The sequence below is a fragment of the Zingiber officinale genome, unplaced genomic scaffold, assembly GCF_018446385.1.
Source record: "Zingiber officinale cultivar Zhangliang unplaced genomic scaffold, Zo_v1.1 ctg100, whole genome shotgun sequence".
Lineage (NCBI taxonomy): Eukaryota > Viridiplantae > Streptophyta > Magnoliopsida > Zingiberales > Zingiberaceae > Zingiber > Zingiber officinale.
In genome coordinates this window covers 136,246-158,241 of record NW_024589804.1, presented here as the reverse complement: position 1 = coordinate 158,241, position 21,996 = coordinate 136,246, and the positions used below count along the sequence as shown (strand labels likewise).

The 21,996-nt window shown below is 39.5% G+C and overlaps 3 protein-coding genes and 1 long non-coding RNA gene across 4 annotated transcripts; 1 reads left to right on the top strand and 3 right to left on the bottom strand.

The window, feature by feature from the left end:
- Positions 1-303: 303 nt before the first annotated feature.
- On the bottom strand, positions 304-12,291 carry LOC122035742. Its single transcript, XR_006127196.1, has 2 exons — positions 12,227-12,291; positions 304-477 (listed from the first exon to the last, which is right to left on the bottom strand). It is a non-coding gene; the product is annotated as an uncharacterized LOC122035742 (long non-coding RNA).
- A 1,737-nt stretch (positions 12,292-14,028) lies between these two features.
- On the bottom strand, positions 14,029-15,075 carry LOC122035740 (cilia- and flagella-associated protein 251-like). Its single transcript, XM_042594848.1, has 3 exons — positions 14,713-15,075; positions 14,522-14,596; positions 14,029-14,448 (listed from the first exon to the last, which is right to left on the bottom strand). The coding sequence occupies exons 1-3, from the start codon at positions 14,956-14,958 to the stop codon at positions 14,176-14,178; spliced, it is 594 nt and encodes a 197-aa protein (XP_042450782.1). The 5' UTR covers positions 14,959-15,075; the 3' UTR covers positions 14,029-14,175.
- Positions 15,076-15,546: 471 nt separating this feature from the next.
- LOC122035739 (soluble inorganic pyrophosphatase PPA1-like) lies at positions 15,547-19,183 on the top strand. The gene is made up of 9 exons (XM_042594847.1): positions 15,547-15,669; positions 16,620-16,746; positions 16,830-16,858; positions 17,952-18,017; positions 18,144-18,251; positions 18,413-18,478; positions 18,557-18,677; positions 18,781-18,862; positions 18,979-19,183. Exons 2-9 carry the CDS (start codon positions 16,623-16,625, stop codon positions 19,019-19,021), a joined length of 639 nt encoding a protein of 212 aa, XP_042450781.1. The 5' UTR covers positions 15,547-15,669; positions 16,620-16,622; the 3' UTR covers positions 19,022-19,183.
- A 60-nt stretch (positions 19,184-19,243) lies between these two features.
- On the bottom strand, positions 19,244-19,842 carry LOC122035741 (histone H3.2). Its single transcript, XM_042594849.1, has one exon. The coding sequence runs from the start codon at positions 19,782-19,784 to the stop codon at positions 19,374-19,376; it is 411 nt and encodes a 136-aa protein (XP_042450783.1). The 5' UTR covers positions 19,785-19,842; the 3' UTR covers positions 19,244-19,373.
- Positions 19,843-21,996: the final 2,154 nt, after the last annotated feature.

Genomic DNA, 21,996 nt, shown 5'->3' with positions numbered 1-21,996 from the left:
CCAAACTTATTTGTTACAAAATCATTGTATTATATGAACCATGAACCATCTATATCAGTCCGTGGAGATATCTATCACACTCCCGCGTTCCATGAGGTGGGTGCGTGGTCCATGAACAGCGCATGCATTATAATTGACAACGTCAATTATTTGTGTGGAAATAGGCATGCCAATTGTGATTTATTAATATAACTATATTAAACAAAGTGAAATTAGGCAAAAAGAGAGAATAAACCATTGCGATTTGTTATTATAAGTAACTCGAAAGAATCACCTTTTACGGGCATGGATATCATCATGATATTAGCAACTCAGAAGACAACAAATTTTTTTTTAAAAAAAATACCTTCAGTAAAAGGACAAACTTTAGCTGCAATTCTGTAAAATTAGCCCTCAATTAAAGCTTCTTGAACTCACAATGATTGAAAATTCTTGCAAATAAAGGCAAAGTTTGACTCAGTTTCAGTCACTATGTACCTGCCAATCGTTCAGTAAGAACAGTCAAATAATGGATACTCAACATTATGAGAAACTGTTCGGAGCAATTAGCAAATTGTTAATCCATCGATTAATTCATAAACCATCTGCATAGATTTGTTCTGACTACAAGTTACCCTAAATTTATTAAATTAAACAAATAAAAGTTCACATTAGATTTACTAATTACCCCTAATTTTCATGAAGAATGTATTTCTATAAAATGGATGGAAAGGGACCTGTAAATAAATCATACAAGATCAAGAGGATTTATGATGAGCCACAAATATTTGTCACGGTGCTCGTCCTATAAAATATTAATCATTGTCTGGATATGGTGGTTTGGTTCAGGCATGGCCAAAGATAAGGGACACTTCGAGCCTAATTAAATGCACAAGAATCTGAGTGAAGATCAGGTTTGTTAAGTATAATGGCGGATCCAGACAAAAAAGGAAGAGGTTGTTTAAAAAAGGGAGCTAGAGCTTGTCTTTTTTCTCGTTGTTCCTCGGACTGCAACATACTGGTGGAATTTTTCGGGAGCAAGGGGTGCTCAAGCACACCCCGCTCCCCCTAGATCCGCCACTGGTTAAGTATGGTGTAGACTGCAGATTGAATAAGATGCAACGGTATCATTCTTCATCATGGTTGTAGATATTTTGTAGCATCAATGTGATGTACATGGACAACCAAGCTACTCACTTTTATCTGATTTGATGGTGTCACCTTCCTTGTGTTCTAGTAACTACTGACTAGAGCGGAAGGTCTGGATTAAAAAAAATCAACATGATTGACTTTTCAGGTCAGGGCATCTAGACTCGATTAAATTAGGGTAGGATATTATCTGGACTTTATAATATTTATGTTTATGTATTGACATAAGTCTGGACAATAAATACCAAGTTAAATTGATCAAGTTAAGTTATCCTTTTTAGTCAAATTAACTAGAATACTTACTTAACTTGACTAGCCAAGTAAAAGGTACAACTTTATGAGGAATAGCTAATTGCTAAGGTTAGACAGTTTAATAAAAAAGTAGATGTTTGTTTTGAAGATTTGTGCTTTAGCCTCTCATGCTTGAATTTTAGAACCCTAAAATTCAACACACTTTTTAGCATTAATCAAGGGGTGAAAGGAAGTTAAAGTTTTTTTTTAAAAAAAAGGGTTAGAGTACTCCCTTTCCAAATTTCAAAGTAATTTTTTTTTAAGTTTTCATAAAAGCAAATTTAAATATTTTTTTTTCTAGAAAAGAAGTGTTTGAAAGTATTTTCACTATAGTTTTTATTAAAAAAATATTTTTTTAATCTTTCAAAAGTTAAGTATTTAGTTAAAAATCTTTCAAAAACAAAGCCTTTTGAAAATCTTTCAAAAGCTAAATATTTAGTTAAATGTTTTTTGAAAATCTTTCAAAAACTAAGTATAAGTACTTGATAAAATGTCCTTAATTTAGGTAAGTATTTTTCAAAAGAAATCATTCTCTTAGCTATGTATTGTTACAAGGATATTTTTTTCAAAGCTTGACTAAGATTTTGAAAAGCTAAGTCATTTTCAGAGCTTAAAATTTAGCAAATTTTTTTTGGTAAAAACTAAGTCACTTTCAAAGCCTAAAAGAAAGTTTTTACTTCTTAAAGTCTAGTGTCAAAAATAAGAATTTAACCAAATTTTTTTTTTTTTTTTTGCCAAGTAAGTACTACCCTTCAGAGGAGCTTAAAAGATTAAAATCTAGCCTTTCATATTTTAAGTTTCTTTTGTTCACTCTCTATAAATTATTTTTGATATGTGTCAGAGGGGGAGAGAAGCTAGAATATTCTAAAGTTAAGGAGAAGAGAAGAGAAAGTTAAGTGATTAAAGGGGAGCTAACAAATTATAAATGAATCTCTTCACTTGTTCTATCTCTTAACTTGTTCTAAATGTTGAATCTCTTAACTTATTTTAAATGCTAAATCTCTTAACTTGTTCTAAATGATGCATTTCATAATTATTGTATTTCTTAATTATTACTATATATTTTATTTAACTTTGAATTGTGTTGTCATAATCAAAAAAGGGACGATTGTTGGTACAGGAAGCATCAGACGATCAAACCTATGTTTTGATAATAGCAAGGGTTCAAAGTTAAATTGTCTTATGATATAACAAGTGTTGAACCAAGTGTGCAGGAAAGTCGTAAGTGTACTTAGGCAAAAGTCCTAGTGAATTCTAGACATGTAGAAAACCCTGGGGGGAGGTAACCCTAGATCATAGAGAGTGGTAAACTTAGGTTCTGGAAAGTCTTGGTAGGTCGCGCACTTTAGGCGAAACCCTAGAGTCGAGAACTCTAGGTGAAAATCTTAGTGGTCACGGACCAGGCGAAAGACTGGACGGGTCAGGGATCGGACGTCCAGCGGGAAGGTCCTAAAGTCTCGGACGCTGAGCAAAAGTCCAGACGGTCTAGAGGATCAGTCTGGCAAAAGGTAAACTCTCCTAAAAGGAGTAGGTGAGGACGCATTCCCTAACGAGAGAACAGTAGGCGTCGGTTCAACCTAGGGTTTCTGGTGAAATTCGAAAGTCAGAACAAGACAGTTCGATGACTATCAAAACGAATTTTACTTCACATGTTATCTGCCTATTTTCTAATGTCTATTTTGTAGGGAACTAACATGTTGCAGGTTGAAGAGTCGGCCTTGATCGTCGACCGACCTTTGGATCGGTCAACCAAACCACTAAGTGAACAGATCAGATTCTAGCTCACGGTGAAATGTTGACCAGGGGATCGATCGATCGAACAAGAAGGTCCAGTTGATCGAACATGGATTAGCTTCGGACCGGGTTGATCGGATCAGATAAGTTGGAGATCATTGGCAGGATCGGTCGACTGAACGCAAGGATCGGTCGACCGAACGCAAGGATCGGTTGACCGAACGAAGACTCTTATCCGAGCGGAAGCATGTGGACGAGAAGTTGGGCAGGTTTAGAGGGTTCGGTCGACCGAACACCTGGATCGGTCGACCGATCAGCGTCGAGTCAAAGATTGATCCTGAGATCAGTGGATATGGATCAGGCCTGGCTCAGCTATAAAAAGAGGGTCAACCAGTAACTTCAAGATAACACATTCAAAATGATCTTCTTACATGCGTGTTGTTCCGGAATAACTCAACAATACCTATTTGTTGCTCCAACAACGACCAAGCCAAAAGATTGATTTTACCAAGTCATCGGTAACAAGTTGTATTTCAATATTTGTAAAGTTTAATACTTGTACTAGTTCTTTGTAAAGAATTTCTGAACTGATAGTGATTGCTCACTGAAAGCGATCAACAATCACGGGCCTTAGAGTAGGAGTCGTCACACTCTTCGAACCAAGTAAAACCAAAGTGTTAGCGCTTGCTTTTCATTTCAATCTTGTTTCTTTATTTCCGCTGCATATATCTCTGATCCAGTTTTTCGAAATGAGTGAAAAAGTCACAAGTGCTATTCACCCCCCCCCCCCCTTCCTCTAGCACACATCGATCCTACATCTAGGAGGCGACTCTTCTCCCAATGAGATCATATGGTTTTGTATCATGATCATTCTCTTAAAAAGGGGGCCCCCTCCCCCAGCTCTTAACACCTACCTCTCCTTTATCCTTGTTGTGCTTCTTCCTTGTTCTTCAACGACCTTGTTGTGCTTCTTCCTTGATCTTTTGCAAATCTCTTAAGGTGTGTTTGATTCGCGGTTATCCTTGATAACCTTGATTATCCATTCAAGGTTATCAACGAAAATCTTGTTTGGTTTAGATAATCGATTATTCCCAAGTAATATTCCATGTCAGACACATCAGCAAAAAGGGCATGCAACTTGGAATCGGAAATCTCATAAAACTGAGGTTTTTCTTGATTCTGGGGTTAACGAAGTTTTTTTATCCAAAATACCCTCGAATAAGAGAAAAATGTGATAAAAAGGAAAAATGTAAAAGAAAAAATTAAAAATTAAAAATAAAATAAAATAATTTTAAAAAATGAAAAAAAAAAAACATTAAAAAAATTTTTAAAATAGAAAAACATTAAAAAATGGGGAAAAATATAAAAAAAACATAAAAAATAAGAAAAACGTAAAAAAAAAAATTAAAATAAAAAAATGTAAAAAATAATAAAAACCATTTAAAAATTAAAAAACATAAAAATAGAAAAAATTTAAAAAAACATTAAAAATTTTAAAAAAAAGTAAAAAAAATAAAAAAGAAAAAAAAATTAAAAAAAACACATAAAAATAAAAATAAAAGTGAAAAATAAAAAAGGAAAAATATATAGAATTTAAATAATATATATATATATATAGTTAGTTAGTTAGTTAGTTTTGTAACTAAGAGTAATATAGTAAAATATTAAACTAGGTTATTTATTAAAACTTTCAAACAAACAAGTTCTTGTTGCATTACCTAGGTTGAACCAAACAACATTTGGTTATATTTTATTCCCCATAACCATGATTATACATGATAACTTGAACTAAACGCACCCTTAAAGTAATGGAGTCGGAATCTTATCCTAAGACTCTGATTGAAGAGATCCAACAGCTACAACTAGAGGCGAAACAATGAACTCAACTACTCGCCGAGAAGGAGGAATCCTTAGTGGAGGCATTGCAAGCCCTCTTTAGCATTCAAACCGGAAGGAACTCGAGATGTGTCTGTCTACTACCTAGTCCAAAGCCCAAGCCAAACTTGCCATGAAAAAAAACCTCTATGGACTTAGCGCAAAAGACTACGGCTCTTTACAGCAGTTGAAGTGCTAAAAATACGAAGCTAAACAAAAGAAATCGTTTACAAGAGTTACATTTTAGCTTCTGGGACAAGAGCTATATTTATAACCCTAGTCAGGGCACTTGGAAGAATACTAGGCGCTTGGAGGGGATGGAATTTTATTCCAATTGCAACAGATGGCGTTTGACATGATCCGGATAAAAATCCAGGTTTGAGCGCCCGAACTAAGAAAGTCAACATTTTGTTAAATTTCGGTCCCGGTCTTCTATTCTGATTCCGCTTGCATTTATCCGGGTCTTCCGCTCCGACTCTGCTTGCTTGGGTGATCTCGGCCATCCGGAATAGGGCTCACCCGAACCCAACTTCCGGCCTTCTCGAGCAATCTTCCACTCTAGCTTCTCATCCCCTGGAAACGTCGCGCGCCTCCTTCTCGCTTGCTCGCGTACTCTTCCACAACACCTTGTCCCTCGAGCGCACCATGCCCATCAGCTCTCTCCCGTGTCGTCCTTCTCGCTAGCTGCGTCTTTCGCTCGACTTCCTATGCTCCTAAGTTCCTGCACACTTAGACACAGGATTAAAACCAACAGGATCTAACCTGACTTGGTCGATTACATTAAACTTACCTTAGGGTACTAACAGCCTGGAGTCCTACCAGATGGTCATTGGGATATGAGAGCCCTGCTTTCTTATAACTCACATAGGGGTGAAAATCTAGAGTCCTATTGGATGGTCATTGGGATGCGAAAGTCCTGCTCGCTTATACCTCGCATAGGGGTGAGAGTTTAGAATCCTGCAGGATGGTTATTGGGATGTAAGAGTCTTGCTTGCTTATAATTTACACAAGGGCAAGAGTCTAGAGTCTGACTGAATGGTCATTAAGACGCGAAAGCCTTGCTCACTTATAACTCACATAGGGGCGAGAGTCTGGAGTCTGACCGAATGGTCATTAAGACGCGGGGCCCTACTCGCTTATAATTCGTACGGGGGAGAGAGTATGGAGTCCGACCTGATGATTGTTGAGACACAAGAGTCTTACTCTCTTATAACTCGCACATAGACAAGAGTCTAGAGTCCGACCGAATGTTCATTGAGACACGAGAGTCTGCTCGCTTATAATTTACCCAGGGGCAAGAGTCTAGAGTCAAATCGAATGGTTGTTGAGACTCGAGACCCTTGCTCGCTTATAATTCACACAAGGGCAAGAGTCTAGAGTCGGACCGAATGGTCATTGAGGCGTGAGAGCCCTTCTTGCTTATAACTCTCACGGGGCGAGAGTCTGGAGTTTGACTGGATGGTCATTAAGACACGAGAATCTTTCTCACTTATAACCCACACAAGGGCGAGAGCCTGGAATCTGACCAGATAGTCGTTGAGACGTGAGAAATCTGCTCGCTTATAACTCGCACAGGGGCAAGTGTCTGGAATATGTTCGTTAAATTAAAGTTAATACAAATAGAGAATGCTTCTCAATTACAATAATGCTAGAGGTAATTCGCGTTTCCTGGGCGATCCATCTTCTCACCTTTGATATTTTAGACCCAAGTCCCTTGAGAATTTTCTATGGCTCATCCTCATGGGATAATAGCTTAGTTACATCTTTGACCAACACCTCACAACTTTTCGCCTGAGTAGAAGGCGCGCTTATAAAATGTCCTAGACAGCGACATTTCCCCGATTCTCCTCCTCCTCGGTTTCCCTCATTTCCTTTCCTCTACCACTTGACGGGTCACATGGATCTTCATTCCCTTGAGGCGAATTAGTCAGTTGGGCCAAGATGTTAGGGTTGCTAGCCTGCTATCATAGAAGTTGAGACGTAATTTCGGGCGAAGACATGCCTAGTTCAACTACTCGACGAGAACCTTGAGCGAACTGGAGACAATTTCCCGTGTCATAAGTGTGAGATTAATGGTAAGTGCAATACTGAGCCTTCCATGGGGCAGATTGGTTGACAGGAGCTCAAACGACCCCAACTCGCTGTACCTCACATGTTTCTTAAGCTAGCAGGAAATTTGGCCTTGAATCCTTAGGACGGACAAGAGGCGGTGGACGCCCCCTCTCTGCCCGACCAGTTGGAGCAAGGGCATTTATCTCTTTCTTCTGGAAAGCTTGAGCTTCCTCTATATTAATGTATTTGGTCACTTTCCCTAGTAAATAGTCCAAGTCCTTTGCAAGCTTCCGGATAAGGGGTCAGAAGAAGTCTCTCTCTAATAGGTCTTGAGAGAATGCGCTTATTAATATCTCAGATGTAGCAAATGGGGCATCCAAAGCCACTTGGTTAAAATGCTTAAATGACACTCTTAAGGACTTTGTAGCCCCTTGTCTGAGCATAAACAAATCATCATTAGGCGTATGATATCTCCTGTTGCTAGCGAAATGATGCAGGAAAGCATTCCTAAATTCCTTGAAACAAGTAATAGATCTGACTAGCAGTCTGTCGAATGATCTTTGCGCTGAGCTGGAGAGAGTGTTCAAAAATATTCGGCATTTTATTATGTCACTATATTGATGCAATAAAGCAACATTCTGGAACTTTCGAAGGTGATCCTCCGAATCATTTTTACCTCCGAATCATTCATAGACGAGGGTTTATAACCCTTAGGAAGTTTCTCGTCTAGCACTTCCTGGGAGAAAAGAATATTGAGTTGTTCAGACATCTCTTGAATGGCTGGGGTTTTTCCCCTCTTTGGGTCCCTAGAGGGCGAGTTTCCGTCCAAGGAGGCTTAATATATTGCTCCATTTTGTTGTCACCTTTTCTAGGAATTCGATACAAAGCCCGAGAGAATTCGCATGGTCATGTCCTCTTGGACTTTCCGTTTGAGGCAGAGGATCCATCCTTCGAAGACACAGGTGCACAGTATTGATGAGATTCCGTTGTTAGTTTTTTTTTAAGTTGCTCGCATCTTAGCCTCCTTGAATAACTCGTATTCCCCGGATGTCATAGTGACATTGATCTTACTAGTGTCCTCAATTTTCATGTTTTAGAGCAGGTGAATGTGTTTCCATAGACGACGTCAAATTTGATCCCGTTCGGAAGCTAAGTCAAATGGGGGTACCAATGACGATGGCGTGAACGTTGATGAAGAGAGGAATCTGGCGCCCTGGGAGAAGATCACTGACAATACCCATGGGTGTGCAAGCATCACAAACCAAGCATCTAGAAGCGTTAGGGCGAGAACTAAGGAAGAGGTCCCTAGCGCAGACCCTCTGTCTCTCAAGTCAGAAGAGAGACCAAGCGGAAAAAGATGAAAAAACAATAAATGCATGCGCGTAAGTAAAATTATTATCTAGCGCGTACCTGGACAACGGAGAGGACCTCTCTTTTTATAGTGTCTTTCGTAACCTCCACAATCATAAGGTATCATAGAATATCTAATGTCAGGGGGTATCGAGTGAAAGAAGATATACGACAAACTTTCATTAGGTAGAGAAAGGTTCTATGATTTGTATGTGGCAAATTATTGGAATATTCCCTGACGGATAACTGTTATTCTCTAACAAGTTGTTATACCTTGACAGTGTTGTCCCCTTAGAGGTTCAACCGGCTAAGAGGTTGACCGAGAGTAAGGCTAAGACGGTGTCTAGGAGAAGTGAGGAGACTGAGCCCTGGGGTATAACCGGCGTAAAGACGATCAGGATTAAATTGCAAGTCTTGCCCATGATAAGTAAGAGTACTAAGCCTAGAGGTCTGACTAGTATAAAGCTAGCCGAGATTAGATTGAGAGTCTTGCCCATGAGAAGTGAGAAGACTAAGCTCTAGAGGTCCGACCAGTATAAAGCAGGTCGGGATTAGACTGGGAGTCTTGCCCATGAGAAATGAGAGGACTAAGTCCTGGAAGTCCGACCGACATAAAGCTAGTCCGAATTGGATTGAAAGTCTTGCCTATGAGAAGTGAGGGAACTGAATCATGGAAGTATGACCGACATAAAACTTGTCGAGATTAGATTAAGAGTCTTGCCCATAAAAAGTGAAGGATCGAGCTATAAAAATTCGACCAACATAAAGTTGGCCAAGATAAAATTGAGTTGACTGGGATTAAAGAAATAAACTACCTGAACACATAATCCTTAATCCTGACCCCCACTTCCTCTTAACTTTCAACTATCATATCATCTTAAGTATTATTTCTGCTCTTTCACCGGATCATTCAATATTTTCCGCATCAAAGATAGATGAGAAAGAACAGTGTTTCTGATACATAAACTAGTAGATTTTTCATGTCAGATTCCGTACATGAAGACCACTCAATGATAAATTTGATTCAAAGAGACGATATTATCATTGCAAACCATGAATTATATATAGTTTAGCTAAACAAATTTTTAGTCGCATTCCGTCGACGCCTTCTTGACATGGCTACTAAAATTGCATTGATCCAGCAATTCTAGAAAAGAAAATTGAAACAGAATAGAAAATCAACCAGATTTTGTCATTTTCAAATAGTGTATCTTTTTTATAACTAAAATAACAAAAGGTTGATATGACATTAGATATTATAACTCAAACATAATTTTATGTTCAATTATGACCGTTTTACAGTTATTTTGTTATATTAATTTTTACATGTGACTTTAATTAATCGTTTAACAGTTATTTTAATATATTAGACAAACTATTCGAGTTTTTATTATTTACTAATGAATCAAGTGGCAAAAGGTGAAATCGCTCGTCCCAATGCCTCCACCGCACCCGACCCCAGGCCATCACAAGGGAGGTAAATCACGACAGTCAAGCAGGCAAATAATGGGCGGGGTGAGGTGCACAAGGTCCGGAGATTTACGTCCCAACAACCCCGCAGTTCGACCCCGCGTTCTCAAGTGGCAAACGAACCACTACTTACCAACTCGGATGACCCATGGGATCTAAATTCTAAACTAAGGTAGGGTAAACTTTTTATGGTGACTGGATCCACCGCTTCGTGGCCCCATATCCCAGAAACCTCCGAAGGGATTTTTTAGGGAGCCTCAGTATCACTCTAGTTGATAAGAGCGTGCACAAGGCACCTCAGTCAACTATATCCGACGGATAAAGAGTTGATAAGAGGGCTCGAACCCGGTACCTCAGTCAACGAATAACAACGTCATATCCAGAACACCTCTAGATGAGTTGTTTATGTACTAATGACTAATGACTCAAGCTTTAGCAATAGATAGACACCTATTAAAGTTTTTACTCTATCAAATTTTTATATTGTTGACACTTGTTTCCTCGCCACTAACGATTTGTTTGGGAGAAGGTGAGGGCAAATAAAAGGAAAGGGAACTGATGCGATGATGATGAAGGGCCCCACCCGGTTACCACAGTGGAGGTCAAAGGAGGTCAAAGTCAAGGCGGTTAATGTGTAGATAGCATCGGTCGAGCAGGCGAAGTATACCCCGGTGGGGGAGAAGGCTTCGACCCACCGTCGCCTCCGACACGGGGAGCAACCAAACAACCAACGCTTAAGGGAGGCAATGTGCAGAGGCCAAGCCGAGCGGCTACCCTGCTCGGCCAAACAACAAAGATATGTAAAGTTCAACTTTGGCCGAGCGACTATTCCGCTCGGCCTGGCAATAGACTTCAGTCGAGAGGCTACCCCACTCAACTCGGCAACATGCTTTGGCAATAACACGGTGGACCTTAGGTCGAGCAGACACACACACAGGAACAATGAGGTTCTGGCCGGCCAGACGGGACACAAGGGCGGTGGAATTCCAACCCAGCGGTCAACCTGCTCGCTCTAACAGTACACTTCTGATGATATCCAGTGATATCCTTTTGAGAGTTGTTGCCGCCAACACTGGGCATGGACCGCCAGAAGATCGTACGGCGGAAGGTTCCACTGTCACTTCAGAGATATGTTCGGCTCGTTAAGGTACTGTGTCAGGGACACTTTACTGACACATCTTTTCAGGGAAAGTTTTGAGAAGTGTGCTTGCCTTGGGAAGCGTGCACGTGCACTACCGAAGCTCTATATAAAAGATGGTTCAAACATCGACAGAGGTATGCGATATTCACTGTTTGTGCTACAGTAGTCTTCTTGTTGCTCTGCTTTCCACTTTATCGCCAGTGACTGACTTGAGCGTCGGAGGGTCAACACCAGGGACCCCTTCTCTAACTTGGCACTGACGTAGTCTGTATTCCAGGCCTGCGCGAAATCCACAGGAGGTCAGTATGAATGTCACATCCCAACTTTCCGTCTCCTCGACTTTCGGACAGGACCATGAACTTTGAACTTGTTTTAAAATGAGTAAATTAAAAGAAATGAAAGATAAGAATGGATAAGTTAACTTATCTTATTGGGAAGATTTTTTTACATCCTAAGGGAAATTTAGAAAAATTTGGGGAGTAAAGAAGAGGAATGAAACTCAAATATTTTTCAAATATTTTATTTAATCTTATCCTCATTTTAAAAATTAAATCAATGTTTAATTAAAAACTAAGTTAATTTTATATATTTAATCATTACTTTTCATCCTTTCTAACGCATACATATGTTACTTAACGAACCTCGCTCACTCCCAAACTCTTTTACTTCCCTCCCTTTCTTCCCCTTCGGAAATGTACTATTTGGAAGGAGATGAGGAAAGGGGAGGGAAGGGTAAAAAAGAAGAAGGATTATCTATGAAATTAAAGAATTTCTTACATCCCAATTTTAGGTGTAAGGAAGGAAGGGTAAGAGGAAAATTTTAAAATATTATGTTCCAATTTTATCTCTATTTTATTATATTAATTTTAAAAATCATTGTTCTATATATTCTTTACGTCGAAACAAAAGTACTCGCATCACTTGACTCACACTACCCAACGCTTATACTCCGTTGACGCCGACTTTGACGTTGACGCCAACTTCAACACCAACATCGACTTCAACGCCAACGCCGACTTTGACGCCAACATCGATGCCAACTTCTATGTCGACCGTGATTCCAACTTCTATGCCGACTTCTATGTCGACGCCGACGTCGACTTTAACAAATGAACTACAATTGCTTGAATATGTGTCTTAACGAATAAATATATATGTTCCTGTCTGGAAGCTGAGGAGACGAACCTGCCGGTATGACGTGTCTAGAGGGTTGACCGCATCCTCTTGACCCGGTGGTGAGCTGTCCTCTATGTTGACCAGATCGTCAGAAGTCCTCCTCCGGTCAACTGTACCTGTATCCAGCGATCGGGTTCCCCCGGTCTCTGGTACCTCGGTGCTCGAGGCGAATCCCACAGACATATAAGTAACCGTATAATAGTATAGCAATAAAATGAACAGATACCGAGTACGAGAACGTACCCTGGCCCAGGGGGCGCCCTCAGATGGATGAGTGAGCTGGTCGTGGTGCTGACCGAGTCGTCGCGGCTCTGAATAGTAGATAAATGTCCGCCTGGTGAGTAGCTGTCTCCAGTGGCTCTGAGCACTCGAACGGTGGCTGCCCGGAGGGCGACGGAGGTTGTTGTCGGGGGGCGACGCTCACCGGAGGCAATGCCGGTGGCCGCTGGAAATAGTAGCCGCCTAAGGCGGTGGCGACAATAATCGCCGGAGGCGGCGAAACTGGACGCCTGAAGAGGCGGCGGCGCTAGACACCAAAAGAAGAGGCAGCGCTAGACGCCAAGAGGGACTGCGGTGGTCGCTATACACAGCGACGATGGCCGCCGGACTCGGCAGCGGCAAAGGCCGCTGGACGCTGCGGCTATGACCGCGAACGGAGGTAGCGGTGGCTGCCGTTGGCAGAACCCACAGCTGCTGAGGGCGGCAGGAGGTACCGGCAACCGCTGGAAACGGCGGTAGCACTGAAGGTGTGCTCTCCCTGGCGGCGACTACAGCTCCCCACGGAGCAGAGCGTGGAGTGAGCTAGAGAGAGAGAGAGAGAGAGAGAGAGAGAGAGAGAGAGAGGTGGCTAGCTGGTGAGGAAGGAGAAGTCGGCGGCGGCGGCGGCGGCGTGGAGGATGGGGTGCTGGTCATGGCTTTCGCGCGATCATGGCGGTGGAAAAATCCCTCTCCTATTCCTCCCCGGCGATGGCGGACACGCACCAAAGGAGCTCCCTCCTGTGCACAGCGGCCCCCTTCCTCTGCGTGAACCGTGCTCCCCTTATACTCAAAACCCTTAGCAAGTGAGATGACAATAATGCCCTTCGTCTTCCCTATTATCACACTTCGAGCCCTCCTCATATATCCGTATCAATATACAAGATGCACGGGGCTCTTGTGCACACAAGTTTTTAATAAAAGTGCGGGTAGTTTTGTAACTTTATATATTTAATCTTCATTACCCTCACATTCCTCCCAAACACAGTAATATATATTACGTTAACGAACCTTCCTAATCTTCCAAACACAGAGAATATAAATATTTTAGGAGGTGTTTGGTTTATATTTTTCATGTTATTTTCTATTTATATTTTCTAAGAAAATGAAAAAACATATTTGGTTTATATTTTCCACGTTCATTTTCAAGAAAACGAAAAATACAGAAAAATCATTTTATGAAAAATAAGAAAAATACAATTTTCTAAAAAATGAAATGAAAATATAAATAAATCAAAGACACCTTTATTTTTGCTCCCTTTCCCTCTATTCCTTTTACTTCCTATTAATAATTAATAAATCTTCACTCACCCCTTTTTTTGACGAAAAATGATTTTCTCAAGAAAAAAATTTCAAAGAAAATCTTAAGGATAGACACATAAAATAATGGGGTCCATAAAAAATGAAATGATGGGTCATGACTTTATATATCTATCCTTGAATTTTTCCTTAGAATTTTTTTAGTCTGACTATATCATTGCTCAATCCCAACAAGTAAAGAAAGAAACATTGCTCGGGGGAGCCAGAAAAGAAACCACGAAGAGAAGCACAGCGAATTCCATACTAATCCATGTAAAAACTAGCAAAAATGTAACACGATGTTGACGATTATTTGGTCACCACCAAAAGAAGCTCGACGTATGTATGATGTTACAAAACCATCGAAATTTTAGATTTTCATAATTCAAAATCCTTATGCATTCTCAAACCGTCTTGCTGATCTCCTGCACTTGTGTTTCGGTGGCTTTAGTTTCCACTTCCACAGCAGACTTCTGGGTAACGTCGGCACCTTTGTTTTCTTCTTCTTCTTCTTCCTCTTCTTCTTTTCCCACAACTGTCACTTCAGTTTTCGCTTCAGCTTTCGCCTCTGGTTCTTCTTGTTTGGCTTCTTTGAGTTCCTCATCCGTTGTAGCTGCTGCTGGCGTGGTCTTCGACTCTGCTTCCTCTGCTGATTGCTCTCCTTTCTTGCCCTCCACCTAATCGAAATGATCGATTTGTTTAAGAATTTGTATTCGTTAGGAAGGGTAAAGAACACTGATTGATTACTACCAGGACAGTCTCATCTTCCACGGGCTGTTCCAGTTTGATTTGCTCTGTAGATGGCTCTGTTTCTCTTGCTTCTTCCTGTTGCAAGTAAAATATCAAAAAACTTTGCTCTTTTTTCTTCATAATTACTGATGAAGAAGAAGAAACTCTTTTAAAAAGATATGAAAAAAAAAAGGAATAAATAAGTAGTCTACCTCTTTCAACAGGACTTCACCCTTCTCTTCGGCGCCGGAGCCGGAAATCTCCTTCTCCGCCACGTCTCCCTCCGCAAGCTCCTTCTTCTCTTCGACCTCGACGTCCCTCGTTAGAGGTGCGTTCTTGTTTTCCTTCGACACCTTCGGCTTCGACGCGCACGCTCCCATCTCTGTCTCCTCCTCCTCCTCCTCTGTTGACACGAACTGCTCTTCAAGTATCCGGTGGATATTCCAAGAGACGAGCATCAAAATTTGAAGGGGAATCCAAGAGACTGGAGCATGGAATTTAAAAGGGTGTAAGTTAATTATTCGTATGATAGGATTAATTATGGTTAATTGGAAGATTAATTGGTGACGCTTCTTCTCTCCTACTGGATGGACCTTGTAATTAATTTTGTTAGCGATGGCCGGCGGCCGGCGGCCGACGGAGGTGGAGATTATTTCTATGCAATATTTTTTTGTCGTCGACCCTATCAATTTGTATTTTTTTTTCTTATCAAAAAATTATCTTTGATTTAATTTTATTTAGAAAATTTTCGAATAAAAATTATTTTAAAAGAAAAGGAACGTGCCGCAGCGCTGGAAACAATTCTATGCGAACTCATCCACTCGAATTTAAATTCAACCGTCAAGGAATCGTATCCATCCACGGCAGAAAAGGTCCACGTGTCGCTTATCGATGGACTGTCGCCGTGCAGGCCCGTTGGCGGTTGACTAACGATCACGCTCCGACGTGTCAACAATTACTCCGCGATTGATGCTGTCAATGACTCGGATATCGGGCCGAACCGCCCGAGTCGTGCCGGGGCAAATGTTCCACTCCGCGTGCCGCTTCCCCACGTTAATGGGTCTCTATTTAAAGGAAGAGGGATCGGGCTTCGCATCTCATCGCATCCCTAGCAATAGACGTTCTTCCAGTCCACACGCCGTCGCCGTCGCCGTCGTCTTTTGCTTGAGGTGTGTTCCTCTCTTCTCTTCCCTTCTCATGATCACATTCGATTCTTCACCCTACTTGATATGTTACTTTGGTTTTTATCGAAGATTTTGAGTCGTCGAGTTTTTATCGAGATTTGTATGCGTTTTCTTCCCCTATGATCGAACTCAGTGGGAAATGGGATTTCAGAAGTTCTCTGAAGTTAAAGGTTGCTGCTTCAACAAAAGGATCTGACAGTTACTTGTTTGAAAGCATTTTTTGATTGGGTCCAATGTCCATTTTTTGCTGCTTCCACTCTAGTTTTTGTACTTGTTAATGATAGCAGGTAGCTGTTTCAACGAAAGGGATATCACTTTTGTTTGGAAGCATTTGATTGAAGCGAACCGGTTCTGACTATAAATAATTTTTTATAGAATCCCCAAGTTTTGGGGAAACTGAGTTTTCTTTCACAAACTTGCTCAACCCAATTGAGAAATTTAGATATTCATTTAAACTGCGATAGTAAAATTTCATTTCCAGGATTGTTTAACTAAACTGGCTGAAGGAAGTAGCGAAATACAAAAATAGGATAAATAGATAGTGGTATATAGACCCATGGATTCATTTGTGCAAATCTACCTTTTTTCATAACTTAGACTGACCGTCTACCATGCAGAATCAAATTAGAAGATTTGAGTTAATTATAGTGTAAGATTAAGGGCTAGAAGACCAAAATCCTTGTACCAAAGTAACCTAATTAGTGTAATAAATGATTTAGTTGGTTTTATTATAAAGTTAGTGGAGGATAAGATTAATGTAAGTGATCCGAAGTAGTTGAGAAAAATAAAATCACAGCTCGATGTTCCTGATGATGATGATACTATGTAAAACTGTGGAAGCATAGACATACATTACGCAATGCCATGCATCAACTATGATTTCTGAAGAGACTTGTGCATAGTAATAACATTATTTTGGGGAGTTCTGGTTGTAGATCATGGGCACACAAAATGGGACCAATGGAACCCAGAGAAGCTTAATTCCACAGCTGAATCAAAGAATCCTATCATCACTATCAAAGCGATCTGTAGCTGCACATCCATGGCATGATCTTGAAATAGGTCGTGTGTCTCAATATTGCATAACTTATTTGTTTCCGATCATAATCACCAAATGTTTAACCATATCATGATGATTCATGCAGGTCCTGCGGCTCCTGCGATATTCAATGTTGTAAGTACTCTGCTAATAGTTGTAGTTCAGTTAGCAAATTATATTAGCAAAAGCATCCATAATGGATGTGGTGCTAAACACCATTGTGAAAGGGTGTTATAACACCTCTTCACTTGAACACGTTCAAAGTATTGAAAAAATTTTATTTATTAAATTTTCTTACAAACATCTATTTTATTTAATAGATATATTAAAAAAATCTTAATACTATTTTTTAAAAAATAGTGAAATTATTTTTTTAAAGTAACATGATTATTAAAATAATAATAATAGTAATTTTAATATTTTAAAATATATTTATTTAATATGATATAATTTTAAGATAATTGAGTGGACTGTTAGATCTATAACTAATAAGTGTTCAGGTTAAAAGAATGTGGGTAAAGAGATATGTTGTTATAATTAGTATGTGACAGGACTCCATGTTTTTTGATGAGATGGTGGGTGTTATAAGAGCATCCACATAGGAATTAATGTGTTCACACGTTAATGTCAATATGTTGATTTTTTTTTTTAATCTGTAGACATTAACGCGTTCAAGGAATTGAATGTATTAATGCTATAGTACTACTAAAAGCATCCACATTGGCATTAACGCCAATGTGGACTCTCTAATGAGAGTCGGTTGTGAATGACCTAAGAGCATCCGCAATGCCTTTAACGTGTGAACACTTTAATGTTTGTTTTTTATTTTTATTTTAAATCTGTAGGCATTAACGTGTTGAAATCTTTGAACACGCTAATGCTACAGGGCAATAAAAAGGTGTCCGTGTCGGTATTAACATTCCAAGTTTAACACGAATGCAGATGCTCTAAGAATGTATTGGTGTTAATTATTTGTGAAATAGAAGATTAATTGCATCTACAAGTACCACAATCACATTAGTTTTGCATGGTTTTTGCAAAAAAAACAAAAAAAAAAAAAAAGATCAGTTCGCCCTGATGTAATTTCAATTTGATAAATGGTTGCTTTTGTGTAATTATGTGAATTTGTTTACCCTTGAAATAAATTTGAACAATAATAAATAAAAACCTTTTTTTCCCCTTATAAGTTGCTATCGCTAATACCTTTTGCTTCTGGTAATCAACAAAGGTTGTCGAGATATCAAAAGGGAGTAAAGTGAAATATGAACTTGACAAGAAGACAGGATTGATTACGGTTAGTGTTCCTGTTCTTCTTGATTCAAACAATGAAGTAAACTGCAGATTTTATTTAAGTGACAAATTCTTTGTATTTTTTGCAAAATGTGTCTTTCTAATATTGTTTTGCGGGCTTCACTTGCAGGTTGATCGGGTCTTGTACTCATCTGTTGTCTATCCTCAGAACTACGGTTTTGTTCCTCGCACACTATGTGAAGACAATGATCCTATTGATGTTCTGGTTCTTATGCAGGTTGATTGAAGCCATATACATTTCTCTCATATTCAAAAAATTAGTGATGCTACTCCTAATATATGTTTTGCCTGAAATTGTTCAAATCCTATTCTCAATTATGCTGCCATGGAGACGTAATATAATCACAATGATAACTGAATATTTTCCAACAAATACAGGAACCAGTTATTCCAGGCTGCTTCCTTCGTGCCAAGGCCATTGGACTTATGCCTATGATTGATCAGGCAAGGATGTAGATAGATAAAAGCAATTTAAATTCATAAGATACACAACTAATGCTAATTGTTTCTTTCCCTCAAAAGGGGGAGAAAGATGATAAGATCATTGCAGTTTGTGCTGACGATCCTGAATACCGTCACTACAATGATATTTCTGAGCTGCCTCCTCATAGACTCGCAGAGATCCGACGCTTTTTTGAAGACTGTATCCTATCTAATAAGATGCTTCATTGGTGTCATGTTCCTAAGAATCAATTAATTATCTAAAAAAAACAAAAATAGAAGACAACCTTTACCAGATTGTTCAGATAAAAAGAATGAGAATAAAGAGGTTGCCGTGGATGATTTCTTGCCTGCGAAGAGCGCTCGTGAAGCCGTCCAGCACTCAATGTGAGTTACTCTCCATTCTCTGCTCAAGTTACAAACTAACAAATAAATTGCATTTGTAAAGATATTGAACTACTTAATGTAGAAAACCTAAAAGTATCAATTGTGTAATTGTTCAGGGATCTCTATGCTGAATACATCTTGCAAACCTTGAGGCGATGAATTAATGAAAACCAACAACATGCCAGTATCGAATGAGTGGCAACAGAGATATTGCAACACTATTTATCATTCAGAAGTTTATGATGTTTTTTGCATTTATCATTTCACTTGTAGCATGATTGGATTGTTAATTGAAGCATTGCAAAGAATTGCAGCAGCCTATCACTTGTCAGCAACAGATAGTAAATTACTGAGATGAAAATGGCACAAACAAACTAAAACTGGACAAACTGCAATACATTGATTAGCATTAATATTTTCCCCAACGTACACATGTCGAAACAAACACCATAGGGCTAAAACTAAATCAACCACGGAGTCGACCCTCCCAGACACAAAGATCGAACGGCTCTTAAGCCCTCTCGCCACGGATCCGACGGGCCAGTTGGATGTCCTTGGGCATGATGGTCACCCTCTTGGCGTGGATCGCGCAGAGGTTGGTGTCCTCGAAGAGTCCGACCAAGTAGGCCTCCGCGGCCTCCTGCAGGGCGGCGACGGCGGAGCTCTGGAAACGGAGATCGGTCTTGAAGTCCTGTGCGATCTCGCGCACCAGGCGCTGGAACGGCAGCTTCCGGATCAGCAACTCCGTGCTCTTCTGGTACTTGCGGATCTCCCTCAGCGCCACCGTGCCCGGACGGAAGCGGTGGGGCTTCTTCACGCCACCGGTCGCGGGGGCCGACTTCCTTGCCGCCTTCGTCGCCAGCTGCTTCCTCGGCGCCTTGCCGCCGGTAGACTTCCGCGCCGTCTGCTTCGTCCTGGCCATTGCACGTCTGAGAAAGAGAGAGAGAGAGAATAGGGTTTGGAGATCGAGAGAGCTGGATGCGAAGAATTGGGTGAACCAACGGGTGGTTTAAATAGGAAAGCAAGGTAAGGCGCGGATTGGCTATTTCAGAGAGTTTGAGCGGGATGGGGAATAGTAATTGTCAACCATTGGATCGCCTCAAATCGAACGGTAAATAATATCAGAGCACGCGGCTCGCGATCCGCTGCACTTATTTTATCCAATGCATGATTGCCACGTAGATAGGCTATTTTAGAGCTCGATGAGCCATCTTGATATCGTTTAAAAACTTTACCAATTTATAACAGCCAAAATTTTGATTTTAAAAAGTAAATTTGAAAATCAACTCGCAATTAAATTATTTATCGTAATATTTTTTGCCAGAGATATCCTGAAACTTACATCGTTTAAAATCTTTAACTTGTATGGGGCAAATTGATTTTCATCATTGTTCCGGTTCGAAAACGTGAGGTTGAAAAGTTGGAGAAATGACGGTTCTATTAATTGGATGAGGATCTCACTTTTTTTATGTAAATCAAAATTAAATTAGAAAAATGATCTCTGATGTTGAGGTTTCGACGTTCAAATTAAAAATAGAAGAAACGAAAATGAAAATACTAGGGATCCAGATCAATTTTATTTTTTTTTAAATATTATATTTTTTTATATCTATTTTAGTGGTCTTTCATATATCCATATTTAATAATATTAATTACAGATAAAAAATATCTTTATTTTGACTTTTCAATATTATAGATGGAATGTTATTTTTTATTTTATCTCCCTTTTATTAATTATTCATTTTTTTCTTTTTTTATTTTATCGATTCATTACATTGTCGATGACATACCCGAGTCAGACGGGTGGCTCACTCAATCGAATCTTTTGTCGATCGGGCTAATCAAACGTTGTTTCATCTAGACGCCTGATTGGATAATGATTCCTCCGATCGGTCTATATAGCTCCTCTCGCTCAAGGGATACGGTTGAGGTTTTGAGTCTCGACGTTGACCGTTTTAACTTTGACCTTTTTCGTAATTATTAATTCGTACCAAGTGGATTCCACGGTATCAATCATTATTAATATTTAAATATTTTAACTAAAATGTAATAAAATCATTAAGGAGATTCGGAATCTTGTTTATATTTTTAATTATTTCCCACGCAAATTGATTTATTAATCAGTTTTGCCAAATGAACAATTCGCTTGCACTTATTTTTCAAACGGATCATATCCGAAAGAGAAGATGATAAATTAAGAAAGATAATTTTGATATTGATTTAATGAAAATTTTTTACTATCCAGAAAATGACTCTGAATCATTCCGGCGTGTCAAAACAGAGCGTTAGCATCCGGACTAAGGAAGAGATCTTCGACGTAAGTATTTCGATGTTCAAGTCCCTGATCTAATTAATTAGAGCGAACAATAGTATGAATGAACAATGAATATGAGCCTATGTAATCGAGTAGTATTGCATACCTATGTCGATAATAGAGATATTTTTATAGTGTTATTGTTTATATATGAATTTTAAAGTATTTTAAAAAATAGACAGATCATAAATATGCTCCACTGTAAGCCTAGATCATTAAATTTTTTTTTAGTGTCTAATACCTTTTCCAAAATAGATCTATAATCCTTGCACTTAATAGGGTGGAAGCTTCTAGTGTAAGTCTACCGATAGAATATTCTCAATCCTCTAGGGTATAAAATGACAAAAAGGAATATGATGTCATTGAGTTGAGAGGTCTACCACAAGCTTACTTGGCAAGCTGATTGAGTTCCTCTTGTGACCCAATCGACAATCGCTTGCAATGGTAGAGCAATTGGATTTTATGGAGTGTTGCTAGGGACTTGTCCCTTACTCGGCTTATCTGTTTGGCCAAAGAGCTCAATCGGATTGGGCGTCTGATTTGTCCGAGTGGATCATAGTTCTGATCGATTATACTACTCTACCGAGCTAATTGATTGTGCTGTCTTGAATGATAAAGAAGTTTTGCCTTTGGCGAGTGCTGACTTGTCTTTAACTAATCATCAGTATTTAGTGGATCAGCATCCGACCGGTACATCGGTCCAGTCAGATGAACTTTTGGCCGTGACAATTGACTATGTTGACTTTAATTGTTGATCCCTCTTTGACTTTGGCTGTCACATCAATTGTCCTTGATCCGATGGTAAGGACGCGTGGAGGTC

Coding starts and splice junctions, on each gene's coding strand:
- LOC122035739 (XM_042594847.1), top strand. CDS start 16,623: ATGGGCACACAAAATGGGACCAATGGAACCCAGAGAAGCTTAATTCCA. Junction 16,859..17,951: donor CTCCTGCGATATTCAATGTT/GTAAGTACTCTG, acceptor TAATCAACAAAG/GTTGTCGAGATATCAAAAGG. Junction 18,018..18,143: donor AGAAGACAGGATTGATTACG/GTTAGTGTTCCT, acceptor CTTCACTTGCAG/GTTGATCGGGTCTTGTACTC.
- LOC122035741 (XM_042594849.1), bottom strand. CDS start 19,784: ATGGCCAGGACGAAGCAGACGGCGCGGAAGTCTACCGGCGGCAAGGCG.
- LOC122035740 (XM_042594848.1), bottom strand. CDS start 14,958: ATGCTCGTCTCTTGGAATATCCACCGGATACTTGAAGAGCAGTTCGTG. Junction 14,597..14,712: donor GTGAAGTCCTGTTGAAAGAG/GTAGACTACTTA, acceptor TACTTGCAACAG/GAAGAAGCAAGAGAAACAGA. Junction 14,449..14,521: donor TGGAAGATGAGACTGTCCTG/GTAGTAATCAAT, acceptor CATTTCGATTAG/GTGGAGGGCAAGAAAGGAGA.